Source organism: Ursus americanus, chromosome 27, assembly GCF_024610735.1.
Source record: "Ursus americanus isolate L20-20 chromosome 27, mUrsAme1.1.p, whole genome shotgun sequence".
In the NCBI taxonomy this organism is placed as follows: Eukaryota; Metazoa; Chordata; class Mammalia; order Carnivora; family Ursidae; genus Ursus; species Ursus americanus.
This window is the reverse complement of record NC_142153.1, coordinates 15387320-15402102: the sequence shown is the minus strand read 5'-3', so window position 1 is coordinate 15402102 and position 14783 is coordinate 15387320. Positions and strand designations below refer to the sequence as shown.

Sequence of the window (14783 nt, the reverse complement as noted above, 5' to 3'; positions counted from 1 at the left end):
GATTACACATGTATTTAAAGAATAAATTAATAAAGATTTGGAGTTTAAAAAAATTTCACCTCATTTAAAAAACAGCCTGCTGTAGTGTTCTGTTTAATCCCTTCCTTTGAAGGATTTCATATTTACACTGTTTTGTATATGCCTAAATAATGACAATGATTTTTATTCAGTTATTTAGTGCACACTTAGTAATTTAATGTACAGTTAAAATCTGGAGAAATTTTACAAGGATACCACTTTCGTTTGGCTGGCTTATTCATCCCTGTCACAGTTTGTTAGGCCTAACTGCTGTGAGACGACGTGCGAGCCTCCGAGGACAGCAGCCATTAATGCCCTCCTCTGCGTGCATGCGTGCCACTCCTCCTGTCAAGAGCTGGCATCTATCTCCCTTCCCTTGGGTCTGGGCGCCCTGCAAGTTTCAGTGACCGACAGAATGTAGATAGAGTGATGCCTGAAGCTTTTGAGGCCAGCTTTAAGATGACTGGCAGCTTCTATTTCTTCTCTCATAGAAGGCATCTCCATGCTGCAAGGAAGTTCAGGTTAGACTACAGAGTGGGGGGGGAGCTCTGTGGAGAGAGGCCCTGGAGGACGAAGGGTGGCCCTAGACCTTACAGCCTCGGCTGAGCTCCCAGCTGAAGGTAGGTATATGTATCGCAGACCTGTCTCGCTGAGTGCAGGCAGCCCACAGAACCATGAGAAATAACATATCACTGTATTAAGCCACTCACTTGGTTTTGGTTAAGCTACTAAGTGTTCTGAAGTGGTCTGTTACTCAGCAATAGATGCAGGAGACAGAATATGGCTTGGGAAGGTATTTCTGGTTAAAAAATCATAAATTATTGTGCGTATCATTTACTTTTCCATCTTCAGAGTAATACACTGCCTAGAAAGTACATTTTCTTTGTCTATCTCATAGCCTCACGTAAATTATCACGAACATCGGTTGTTGCTGAACAATATACCAGATGTAGAAGCTCTGAGATATTTTACTCATATAATTCTCTGAGTATACACTTTAGATACGTGTTTCTCTGTCTTCCCTCCAAGTTAAGTATGACAAAAAGAATTAAGTTAACGCACTGCTTAGTTTGCCTTAACAGAGTTTTGAATTATCTAAAAAATGCAAATGAAAAAAATTTCAGAAGGAAGGAAATTTGTTCTTGTTCTGAGTGAAATACGTACCGCTAAAGGTAAACCTGCTAAGGTCTAAAACTTAATGTCATCTCTGAAAGGATAAATTTAAGGGGGGCGCCTGGTGGCAGAGTTGTTAAGCGTCTGCCTTCGGCTCAGGGCGTGATCCCGGCGTTATGGGATCGAGCCCCACATCAGGCTCCTCCACTATGAGCCTGCTTCTTCCTCTCCCACTCCCCCTGCTTGTGTTCCCTCTCTCTCGCTATCTCTATCTCTGTCAAATAAATAAATAAAAAATCTTAAAACAATACTAAATAATTTGGAATGAAGACTTACTGTGGCCAGATCTAAAGGTGTCTGACCTTCTTGGTTCTTCATAGTTGGGTCCGCACCATGGGCCAGGAGTAGGGCACATAACTGGGTCCTTCCTTTTTGGGCTGCTTCGTGAAGAGGAGTAAATGCCCACTTATCTGTGGCATTTACACACGTGTTGTATTTTATTAATAATGCTGCTATATCCACATGCTGGAAAAAAACAAAGGATGCGAAGAATTAAGAATGAGATTATCTGGTAAAGCTCCATCAGGTATGCTTGTTGTATTTAACATTTCATTCCCTCTGTATCTCTATTCTCATCCTTAATATTAGTTTCTTCTTTTAAAGAAATATACTTATCCCACTCCTATAGTTTGGACTCCATCTTTTCTTGTCTCCAAAATCTCAATTCCACAATTATTACTGTTTTACCCTGTGATTCTTCGTAAGTGCTTGTAAAATTTTTTCTTCAGCCTTCTAACATATTCAGGTCTACCTTAAAAGCAAACATATAAAATGAAACTATTACCTGACTCTAAGCCTCCTATCAAAGGTCTAGTCTGCCTGTCAAACTTTTGAAACAAGTGTTCTTGTTTGCTTCTCTTATCTTCCTATTTCTCTTCTAACCCACTGTAATCTGATCTATTTATTGAAATACTCGTCTCAAAGATTCTCAATGTTTTCTCTTCAGCCCTTGGGAAAGTAATGTAACATAACAAAACATTTTACAAAACTTAGTCTGTCATGTCCAAAATGACTTGAGGGTGGAAGAAATGTTAGTAACAGGTATGTTAATAAGCTGGGCGTGAGGTGATGAGATGCTGAACTGTGACCGTCAGAGAAGAACGGAAAAGAAGAGCTGAAATCAGGGAATTGTGAAGGAAAAAAAATTGGGTTTTAGAAAGACAGATTAACTGCAGAGAAAGAGAGAGAAAAGCCAAAGATGACTACCTTTCTTTTTTCAAAATTTGTCTAGAGGATTAAAAACCAAAGGGGAACCATTAACAGAAATTGAGTAGCAAAAGTTTAAGTGGGAATGAAACTAAAAGAAAAAGTTTCACTTCGGGTAAGTAGTTTTTGAGGTAAAATGTCCAAGTAATGCCGTCCTGTAAATGGTGTGACACGGAAGGCTGGAGCACAGATAAGGGCACCATTTATTTACTCACTTCCGCTCTCTTAGCTACTCACCCAACAACCAGACATTGGTGAATACCTACTAAGTGCCTAGTCCTGGGGGTAGGGACCCTCAGGGGACTGCAAAACAGAATATTGAGTTGACAGCTGTAGCTAGTTGATAAACTAAGAAAAGGAATACAGAAAGATAATTTTAAGGGGATAAAGCTTTGAGAAAACAGTATCTGGGGAAAGCAGAGTGGAAGAAGAGCCCTCAGAGGAGACAAAAGGGGTGATAAGAACTGAAGAACTGTAAAGAGGCAGGACCACGCAAGACAATGTAGGAGAAAGTTTCAAGGCCAGCAGGTTCTCTCAAATGGTAAGTTCTATATAGCAAAAAGTTTCAATTTCTTCCCAAAAGTCCTTAGAAAATAAGCTTAAGACAATCAATTATTCAACGGAAATATTAATTCAACGGTTGGGCTTTTGAGAACAGTAAAAATAACTTTATTCTTACAAGCATATTTAGGGATGCTACTTTAGTTACCACTAAAGTATTTCTGAAATTCATTTCAACTCTAAGATTCTATAATTTTGTGCAGCTAACACATTTGGGTTCTTTATGGATACATTTTCCTGGCATAACTTGATCACTTTCGATAATTAACTCAGAAGCACATTATCTGTGGAGACTGGATTTCTAACTCATGCAGTCGCTCCGCTGCAATATACTGAGTGATCAGAAGCTGACTTTCACGAGATCAGGAAGAGACGGGGAAGGTAGAAACAGATCCCAAGATGAGATTTAGGGCATGCTTCTTTATATTTTCTGGAAGATAGTCTTTGCTTTCTCTTGAAGACATTGCAAAATGAACACTTTTTCTGAGGTAATATTCAAGTTTTTAAAATATAATACTTACTAATTTCAGGAAAATAATTTCGGAAAGTAAAGAAAATTTATGAGGAAAATATAAATCAAATAACTTCTAAGGAAGCTCCCACAATGGCTTGACAGTATGAGAAAAAAAATGAAGCAAAGGAGCATAATTACACTAGGGCTTTTGAGAACCAGCTATGTTTTGTATCTTTTTGGGATTATGAATGATACTTCATTATAAAACTGATTCTAACACAAAAGATAAAAATAGGTACCAACTGTGGTATTCCCCAAATTACTTAAAACAAAATAAAACCCCCAAATTTACCTCCCTTATTCAAAGGATATATGTTGAAAAGGATAGCTCTTTTTGTTCAGTTAACCCAAAAGCATGGAATAACTTCATATTCACACAATGATTCTGATGGTTAATCTTATTCTACTCCTATGTGTACTGGTGGAATAATAAAATTTGGTAGATTAATTTACATAGGCTTCCAAAATTAGATAGTCCAAGGAAAATTATGTGTGTGTAAAATGAATTGTATATGTGTTACTTATTATTCAACTTTCTTTATACTGAATTTATAGTTTACGCTTGGAGCAACCAATTACATGCTTGTTAAATCTGCTGACAAACATCTGAAAGAGCAATAAACAGGAATGAGTATATTACTACCAAAGTAGACTCAAAACACACTTCTTAAGTCTTTTAAATAGCTACACCACTGGGGCAAAAATAGTAACGGAAATTTAAGGCTGACAAATGCAATAAATAAGCTATAGCTCAGTTCTATAGCATTTATAAGAACAAAAGTATTGAACTGGAAGGTTTAGAAAAGGAACTGAACTCTGCTGGAATGTTTCCAAGAAAAGAGTCAATTTAACATGGTTTCAGAATCCAGTTGAAACACAGAACACTTTAAATGACATATACTATATAAAAAGACTATGAGGGCTTTAATTTAATTCTAGAAACCTGGAAAGTAAGGAGAAGAGAAACATGCTTGGGCTCCAGTGAAAGCCATTTTAATTGTACAATGATGTCATGAAATTTCAATATTATACATTTTAGAGAAAGCACTGAAAAATGAAAAACTCAGCAAGCTGATTTATGATATAATAGAAAATTATAGGCTTTGTGGTCAATAAGTATCAAGGTCTTACATTTATTGAATAACAGAAAAATTAACTGTCTTGTGTAAATGTATATTAAAAATATAAGACATTATAATAGAAAAAACACTCTCCTGAAATCTGTAACTTTTATTTAAACTGCTTAAACTGTGTGTTTGGTTCTCTAGTTAGAAAAACTGAGGTGGCAAGTTCTTTCTGTATAAAAACGCTCAAAGAGACACAGACAGCAGACTGAGCTCTCTAGAGGAAAAAAGGTAAAATACAAGTCAAAGAATAATTACCAATAAATAACAGCTTAAGTAGCTTTCTGTAATTTCACAGATACCTCACATGATGATTTTATCCCCAGGCTACAAGTCATTACCTACTACTGAAGCCAGTTAATCTCTGGTCTATTTCGTACTGATACCGAGCTGGTCAAGCACACAGATTACTCGTAGGGCTGCGCGATGTCAGGCTGACACCCAGCCCTTATTCTGACCAGTAGGATGCCTGTGGGGAGCAAGTTATCTTATAATAATAGTTACCACACTGGATTTTAGAGTGCCATAGGCTAGATCTCCACATGCACTCTCCACATGCATGATCTCATCTAGTTATCACAACAACTCTGTAAAGAAGGTTTCAGCATCTGAGTTCTGCTAATGAGAAAACTGCAGATCAGAAGGATTAAGGCACTTCTTGAAGACTACCGGGTTATAATAATAGTTACCACACTGGATTTTAGAGTGCCATAGGCTAGATCTCCACATGCACTCTCCACATGCATGATCTCATCTAGTTATCACAACAACTCTGTAAAGAAGGTTTCAGCATCTGAGTTCTGCTAATGAGAAAACTGCAGATCAGAAGGATTAAGGCACTTCTTGAAGACTACCGGGTTATCGAGTAAAAGCCTAAAGATGAGATTCCAGATGTTCACATCCCCAGTTCAGGTCTTTCCATGACACAGAGCTGCCTGCAGGGTCTTGCTGGACTAAAACTCAAGAGTCATTTCCTGAAAAGTTGAAAATGGCAAAGCGTATAGTATCAAGGGGAAGCCATGTAAGTGGGGATTACTGGGTAACACTATCTCCAAAACCACTCTGCAAACAGCTTTACTTTTAACTTAGAAGCTTCTATTTCATGTGAAGTACCACAAAAATCTCCTCCACAAAACTGGTATTTCAGGACAGCGCATCACATAACACCATGCAGCCAGGCCAGTTCAAGCTTCACCGGAATGAACACGATATGACGAGTGTTTTGCCACCTTAACAGAGAAATGTGGACCAGAGCCCTACAATTTCATTAAAATATCCAGCCAAGGCTTATTGTAACATGAATAAAAAGGGCCTTTGAAAGATAACAGATTTATACATCTAGAGATAATAAAAACATAATTATATCTACCCTTTAGTTAAAAGAAGACAAAGTAGCTTTTAAAATTTTTATATTGTGGTTAACATTGGTCCTTGTTTTAAATCTACTAATTGAGGGTGAGATAAATACTGACTTGACATGGTTACTGACAACAGATTATATGGTAGACAAACTGCATTAGATAACATTATTTATTAGAGCAGAGATTCTCAATGGGGAGGATGAACTTACCTACTGCCAACTGGGGACCACTGTGTCACGGGGATTTTACAGGGCGGGGAGGGGGAGAGATAAATGTTGTACATGGCAAAACCATGGCAACAAAAAAAGGTCAAGAAACCACAAAATTAAGGTTTTAGTGAATAACACTTATGACTATTGAGTGAATAGTCATTGACTCACAGATACTTGATTTTTGAATTTATAAAGTTTAACACCAGAAGGACTTTTAGTGACTCAAAAAATCCACCTACACAATGAGGGAAAAAACCTACTATAAACACGTTATCTAGCCTGTTAACATTGTTTAGTAGAAGGATGGGATGAACCAGGTTGATCGAAACCTCTATCACATGCTCTCTAAACAGACCGGCAAATTTTCTGTTCATTTTTACTTCGATAAATTACCTTCATTTACAAAGAGCTTAGCAGTAGGGATGTGATAACAAACAGGATAACGTGAAAAGAGACATGAAACAAAAAATGTCCATTATTTTTCTCACATGGCGTTAGAAGATGATGGTGAAATAAGTATGAAATGGAACAGTGGGCCTCTGGTCTGGGCCCTGATTGCACTGCACCTCCCTTCAGCTAAGAGCACGGCAGCTTCAAGGGAACATGAGATGAGGCTGACCTGCACACTACATTACTATTTAGCCACCAGAGAGACCACTATACATTTATTTCTCTCATACTAGTCACCAAAGGACACACATGTATAAGTAACATCTCAACTTTCCTATCTTGAGAATGGAAATTAAAAGGTAAAATACTTTACTTCTGAATTAAGTTTTACTTTTTCTGCTCTCTGTGACAGGTGTGAAGACTGTGACAGTTAAAGACTGATGGGATAGAACTTGTCTACATCCACAATGTGTAAAATGTATCGAAAAACACACAGATCCACGTGGTCTACACAACTGGTAGTGTAAGTTTTACTAGGTTAGGTCAAGAACTAATTCTATTGCCCACATCTATCCTTACTCCCTTGTAGATTTATATGAAGTTAAAAGACTCTGCTTTAAGTTCTACCAATCCCACCAGCTTTATAAACTCTTGACTGAAGTAGCAGTAGAGGAATTTGGAGAGAAGTATCATGCAGAGGGGTTATGAGAAGATGAGGATGTTTCTTATGGAGGGCAAGAGGAAGAGAATATGAAATCACAATGATTAGTTTTTACTTATAGTTTGTTAGGCTTCTGCAAATCCAGAAACCGCCCCCATCAAGCGATTCCCATTATAAGACCCCTGGTATGTACAATCCAGCATCTGTGGGTTTTTATAGTCAAACAGGGAATAAGTGAATGAACAGACAATCACATGAACATTCATCCTGTGTGATTATTCGTGTGTGATTTAGGTCTGAGTGGGCCTTGGTGACTTCCAGGCAGTCCGTTTCAACACAGGTCGTCAAGGCACTGCGATACCCTCCTCTTCCTCTGGCAGCTGATGATTATAGTCATAGTGCTTTGAGAATGGCTCTGAACTTTCACTGCAGGGCTTCAGCTAGTCAATCAAATTCTATGAAACCATATATATTAACGGCTCAACCAGTTATTTGGGTATTTTTAAGATGCTGATGATAAACAAAAGCAAGCATAATTTCCATGCCCACAAATATAAAGCCTCCTGGAATTTATAGTTTCTAAAATCTACTTGGGGTAAAGAGTTAAGATATAGCACCTGTATCAATAAATATTAAATGAACAGCCGTTACACACCTATTACTGTGCTAGACAATGTGAGGAGAACAGAAAGCTGTAAAGAGCATGGCCCTTGACCAAAGGATAGTTAAGCATAATTGGGAAGGCTGAAAACACTCTGAATACGATTCTAATTGTGCTAAATTATCAAACAGTAAATGTAAGTGAAGTTTTCTAGACTTGAACTTTAGCATGCTCACCCCATAGGATGCCGCGTTATGAAGAGGAATTAAACCACCTTTGTCTTGGGCGTTAACATCTGCTCCATGCTCTAGAAGATATTCAGCTACTTCCAGGTTATTGTAGCCAGCTATTAGAGTGAAACAGGCAAACATGTCAGATTAAAAAAATATACCTATATCCATGTATATAATGAATGACCAGAAAAATGTTAGGATGTTAACACTTACTGCTTTAAAAGCTAATACTACTCTCACATAACTAAGAGCCTTTACAGCAAGAAATTATATACAATTATGTTAATCAAAAGCATTTGACTATTTCTGCTCAGCATTTCTTTCATCTTCTGGTAGACTGTGTTAGTTATCTAAGAAAGGACAATGAGCCTTGGAGGTGCTGGTGACACTTACCTGCCAGGTGCAGAGGGGTTGAGTTTCTGCCCTGGGTGTCTCTGCAGTTGATATTCTCTGGGGTACAGAGCTTCTGCACTCTTGCCAGGCAACCTTTCTTGGCAGCATCCAACAAGGCAGCATCTCCTCTCAGCAAGTCCTGGATATCTGTGTCTCCCTCTTTTACCAAATCTAATGGTGTATTTCCATCTCTGTTCTTTTTGGTTGGATCTGCTCCATGCTAAAACAATAACAACAAAGTAAAACAAACGAACAAAACCAAATAGAGTTTGTATTTTGTATAGTACCTTTCTTAAGGTTTATTTTTAACCTCATCTTCACTCACCCAAGGAAAGATATCTATGTTGTATGCACTTCGGAAAAAAAAAAAAAAGGCCATATCCTGCTTTACTTTGTAAATTCCCTACTTAGCAATATAGTGGATTATCTCTGTAACTACTTCTCAACTGAAGGTCCAAGCCTCGGGATCAACAGTGATAGTGGGGAAGGTGCTGAGCCTTTTACTTTTCATGTCATATACTTTCTCAGGCACCAGGTTGTCTTTGGAAACCTCTTTTCCTTTTAAGAATGGCCTGGATGTTACTTTTTGACCAGATATTAATTATATGAAGATATTCAGTGTATATCATGAGAAGGAAGTAAGAAGAGGAAGACACACCGGTGGGAAAAGTACTTAATTCTAAATGAATTCAATACAAAAGTTTGCTAATTTTTTACTATCCTCATTTTAAGTCTTAACACCTAATATGAAATTAGGTATAAATGTACTTGCAATTAATTTCATTTTAAAAGTTTTATCATCTATACCTATGAAATGAAATAAATAAAAGTCAAGGATCTTCATTATGGGCCTGACAGATTGCTGTTGGCCCCCTGGAATAAACCAAACTAGAGAGTGAATTCACAGTGTCCTGGAAGTTATTTCTTACCACCCAGTGAAAATAAAAATGAGTATCAAATACATTATCATTCTCAAGACTCATAAAAACATATCTGATACCATAAAAGTGGTGGGACAAGAATTCTATTTATGTTTAACCAGCATAAGTTTTTCTCTGGTTAAAAAAAAAGAGACAGAAAATGACATGTCTATTTTTCACATCTTTTAATTTAAAAAGAACACAAAATTATTAAGTTAGTTTCATAAAACTACTAGCTTCTACTATCTCACTTATATCCCCCAAATTTATATAACTTTGTCTAAAGATTATTTTATATTTTAATACCAATCTAATATTAAAGTTCTTATAAGATGTATGTTTAATAATGAGCAATGCATTTGTTAATAACAAAATGGCTACTAAGAAAAAAAAATCAATGTTGATTAAAAATCTTGTTTCCCCTTGTATCAATGTTTTCTGACATTAATACCATAAGTACTGGATAAGCAGTGCAAACTAATGCAACTCTTCCCAAAACCTACCTCAATGAACTGTGATGAACTGAGCTTAATCAAATCAGTTCAGAAAGGCACTTCAGACACTACTCAAAGCTATGTAAGTATGATAACACACTTAAATATCCCCTTAAAATAGAAAATGGAAGCAGTCTCTATAGCACTTATTGTACTTAATAATCTACTGTGATGTAATTTTACATGCTAACCAACAAATACATATAATTACTTTATATTTTATAATTTTTAAAATTACATACTTTTAAAAGGAGCTTGCAGATTTCATATTTTCCTTTAGCTGCTGCTTCATGCAGAGGGGTAAATTTCCATAAGTCCGCCACATTGACAGAAGCCCCATGCCTTACTAAAAGCTCAGCTACCTCATAGTGTCCATATGAACAAGCATTATGTAGGGGCACCAAGCCACTAAACAAAAGAAAATTATTTTAAAGACATATAACAGATCTTTGTATTAAAATGATACTTATAATAAAAATAATATAATTCTTCTATGGCAGTGACTATACTGAACACTCACTTCAAAAGAAAGAATTCTCCTCTGGTCTTGAAGATAAAGTCATCCATTTCCAAATAAGGATTAAAATTTCAAAAACAACCTTTCAATATAAGGATTTTCCCTAGTTTCTTGGTGATGGATAGAAATTTCACAGCAATCCTATGTTTAAAACACATACAGATATACCCACAGAAAAGTTCCATCACAATACTTTTAATTCAGGTTTCGTCGATAAAAAGAGCAACACTACAAAGTGATTTCAGGAATAATCTAATTTGGTTTTATCAACTCAGATTTTCCTAATGAAAATTGTATGCTTACTTATAAAATATACAACGCAATTTATTTAGGCGAGTTCTATCTCTTGTCTTTGGTTTTTAGTTCTTAATTCCTAATAATTCAGTAGTGGTTTCTATCTATGCATAGATTTAAATATTTAGGTGTCATACGATGAAAACTCAAAATGCAAGTGAAACACAAATTCAGTATTCAGTAAGGAAAATAGTGACACCAACAATAAACTCCAGTCAGATGAGAAAAATCTAGCTGCCTCAACTTATGGGCAAACTGTTCTGAGGTAACACTAAGCTCTGGTTGGAAGGCAGCTGGCATTCTAAAAGGATAGAAAGGGGTTCCTATAAGAAAGGGTGAATCAAAAGGATAAGCTTAAGTTGCACTTAAAACACGAAAAAAAACAAGGTATCGAATGCCTTTTTATTTAGAGATTGGTTTTTTTTTTTTTTTTATGTTTTGAGACCAAAAATACTAAGTGCTAACTAAAATGGGCAATGTAAGCAAATGCTGGTTATGCTCCAGTGCACTACAATACTTGGAAAGAGCTGGTGATATTATTACTGAAAATTCAAGACTGATGTGCCCTTTTTAAAAGATAAATAAATCCATAATGGTTAACTGAAGTCTAAATTGTATGGTTTAATTCTACAGTACTCTGATATGTAATTGCATAGACAAGTGCTTGCTTATTTCTATTTTGAGATGATATCAAATTAACTCAGAATATGGAAGCTCATTTTAGTTAAAACTTCCTTCTTGCATTTCTAAATAGCTGCCATGACTGCTTTAAACTGTCCAGATAAATTAAAATAATTTAGTAAACTAATATAAAAATATAGACTCTCTGAATTAGTAAAAATAAAATTATACATCTATTAATACTGATGACTTTGGGATGGATGGCTTCTTTTGAGAACAAATTACACATTTTTAACAGCAAAAAAGAAAAGAGGATGAACAATAAATTAAAAACTATATAAACACATTCATACAATGCAATAAAATACTATTACAGGCATTAAAAAGATGAGACGAACAATTAGGTACTGATATGGAAAGACATCCAGGACACACTACTGAGTGAAAACGCAAATTGCAAAGCAGGCTGCATGGAATGGCGTCATCATTTATGTTAAAAACAAGCACTAACGCCACAAGAGCACATGCACTGATTTATACTTTTAAAAAATCCGGAGGATTATCACAAAGTGTTTATGTAATCTCTAGAAGGTAGGGTGATAGGGATTTTCATTTCCTATACTGTACATTTCTATTAGATGTTTCAGATTTTTAAAAAACATGTATTACTCTTTAATAGTGAAAAAAAGAATCTAAGACTCCAAAAATATTTAAAAAAAATTTTTAAGTCCCAAATAGCTAAATTCTAATACATACCCTTTGTCTTTGGCATGGACATCGGCACCATGGTGTAGAAGGTACTCCACAACAGACACACGATTGTAGCCTGCTGCAAAGTGTAAAGGTGTAGAATGCCGGCCCTCCAAATCTCGGCAATTCACATTTTGAGGGCTGCAAAGTTGCTTTAATGATACACACACACACACACACACAAAGAACATTAATATTTATTCATATGTTTCGCTCCAAAATCCTGCAGGCATCTTGGATAAGCTGTAATTTCCTAATGAATACTTATTTCCAATAGATACTGCAAGTGATGTTTAAGAATCAGCACTCTGCTTCGCTTCACAGTGTCTACAAATATTTTTACTGTTTACAGAGCAATTTAATCTTTTTTTTTTTTTTAAACATTCCCTGGCCAAAATCCTAATCAAAAAGAAAAACCCATAATAAAGCAAGAATCTCCAAGGCAAATGATGGCTTCATCTTTCATCTTCATAAGGCTTTCCTCCCCGAGACTGTTTGCCCCAGCATGTCTGCTTGTACTAGCATGCTGTCTGCCATGCTTTACCCAAGTAGGACCAACCCTGGCTGACTGCAGAACTACCCAGAGTTCTCGTCTCTGCTGACATGGCAAGCAAAAAGCCTCTAGAAAAATTACATTAATCTTGCCTGGGCCATCTACTCGGCCCTCTGACCCGCTCCAGCAAAGCCATGCAGTCATCAATGCTTCCCCTGATCTTTGGGAGATGTTTGTCTAACTCTACGAGTCAAACTGATGCCAATCATGTTTTCATTTTTCATCTTTCATCTCCTTGTGAATGCAAGCCTTTCATCACAAACTCAATTCTGTCTGCTTACAGAGCAGTGGGAAGCAAAGTAAAGACCGGCAGGTTGCACCATTGGTGGTAACAGATGAATTTTAATAACAATACCTGAATAATAATTCACAATTTATAAAGAATCTCATATTCTTTCTGTGAAGCTGATCATTATCTCCATCTTACAGATAAATAAACCAAGGCTCAGAGAGGGCTAAGCAACCTGCCCTTTTTTTGCAGAGTTGGTAAGGTAAAGGGTACAATAAAGGCTCAAACCTGATCTTCCTGATTTATAATCTCTTGATCTTTCTGATACATGCTTGCTTACTTTCCTAATTACCCTCATTCAGGGAAGTGATGCAAAGAAAGGTAATGGGAAGAACAGTCAAAAAATCGAGAAAACAGTGACATTTTCTAACCTACAAGGTATGATGGCAGGGCTTTTCAGGCATTTGACAATCTTCTGCTGCTGCTGCTGCCGCTGTAATGAGCTATTATTATATAAAAACAAAGAGCCTGGAAGGCATCTGTTTCTACTGACTTACTGAGTAGGGGCCTTCCCATCGGTAGGGTAAAAGCAGGACTTTGCAGGTGGTACGATACCAAACGATGGAAGGAGATGTGGGCCAAGATGATGGAAGGGAGAGCCTACAGGCTCAGCAGCTGTATGTGGAAAAGCCCCCGACTCTGAAATCTCAAGAGCCACTGTCATCTGGCTGGGTCAAATAGCTTACCCCTTCATGGCAAGCGAGTCTGTAGCTACCTTAACGCATAGATTACAGAATCAAAAAGCAAAATGAAATAGAAGTGAATACATTAATACATAAAACTAAAGAGTACAAAAATTGGTGGTAAACACCTTCTACTGGTGTCTTAGATGACTGAAGCTGCTTCTTGCTACTGCTGGGTTTTCTTCAGGCCCCTATATTCTAAATTAATTTTTTTTTTCTCCCTGCAGAGAATATCAGCAAAACAAGGATGTGGTACAGAATGAAACACAACTCATTTTGCCAGGTTACAAAAATAAAAGCCCATCTGCTTATTAAACATTTGCTTTCTAATATTTGGAAGTTCTTTATTCTTTGTTCGATTTCATTTTCCTTTTGAATGCCAAAGCAATTTTACATTCTTCCTACCCGATTTTCATAATTTCAAATACTTTACTCAGCAAACAGTCTTTTCTTCTAATTCCTAACATTTTAATACTTTCCACAGCCTCTAGAGAAAGAAATTTACCACACTTAATTCTCATTTAATTTGTGCTTTGCTTTTCTTCTGCCGCTTACATTCCATTCACAAAAATAAAGTTGGCCTTTATTGTGAATGGATTGTTTAGGAAACCTGAAAGCTATAGTAGATTTGCCTATCAGTACATACAAAACATATGGAATTAAAAACTACATATTAATAAAATACTAAACTATTAATTTAATGATAATGGGCACATGTAGCAAGTCTGGTGCTGAGATTATCATGTCGTGATGCAGAAAAGAAGTCCTGATCACTTTTATATTTAAAGGTTTTCTTTTATTTGCATATATTTCAAATGATGAAAAGCATGTAATTTTAATTAAGAAAAGAAGTAGTTTTAGATCTAACAGAACTTTAAAATTTCTCCCCAGTAACTATTACAACTGAAATTTACTGTTTTTCTTTAAATAACCTACATGTTCTTGTAAGAGGGAAGAGATGTTAGAAGTGGCCACCTACTGAAACAAAAAAATTTCTAGGCAACAGAGCTTGAAAGTATTTTTCTTTCTTTCTTTCTTTTTCTTTCTTTCTTTCTTTCTTTCTTTCTTTCTTTCTTTCTTTCTTTCTTTCTTTCTTTCTTTCTGTTTAAAGATTTTATTTACTTATTTGAGATTTTATTTATTTATTTATCCCAGGACTCTGGATTATGACCCGAGCCAAAGGCAGACGCTTGACCGACTGAGCCACCCAGGTAT

At 36.3% G+C, this 14783-nt stretch overlaps 1 protein-coding gene across 1 annotated transcript in view; it reads right to left on the bottom strand.

Moving 5' to 3' along the window:
- TNKS (tankyrase) overlaps window positions 1-14783 on the bottom strand; it is a 204332-nt gene that overhangs the window by 27031 nt on the left and 162518 nt on the right. Inside the window, exons 14-18 of the mRNA XM_045779268.2 lie at window positions 12050-12195; window positions 10104-10269; window positions 8448-8667; window positions 8058-8167; window positions 1468-1656 (exon numbers count right to left, since the gene is read on the bottom strand). Coding sequence (XP_045635224.2) covers window positions 1468-1656; window positions 8058-8167; window positions 8448-8667; window positions 10104-10269; window positions 12050-12195 — 831 coding nt within the window. The remainder of the gene's footprint in view (window positions 1-1467; window positions 1657-8057; window positions 8168-8447; window positions 8668-10103; window positions 10270-12049; window positions 12196-14783) is intronic.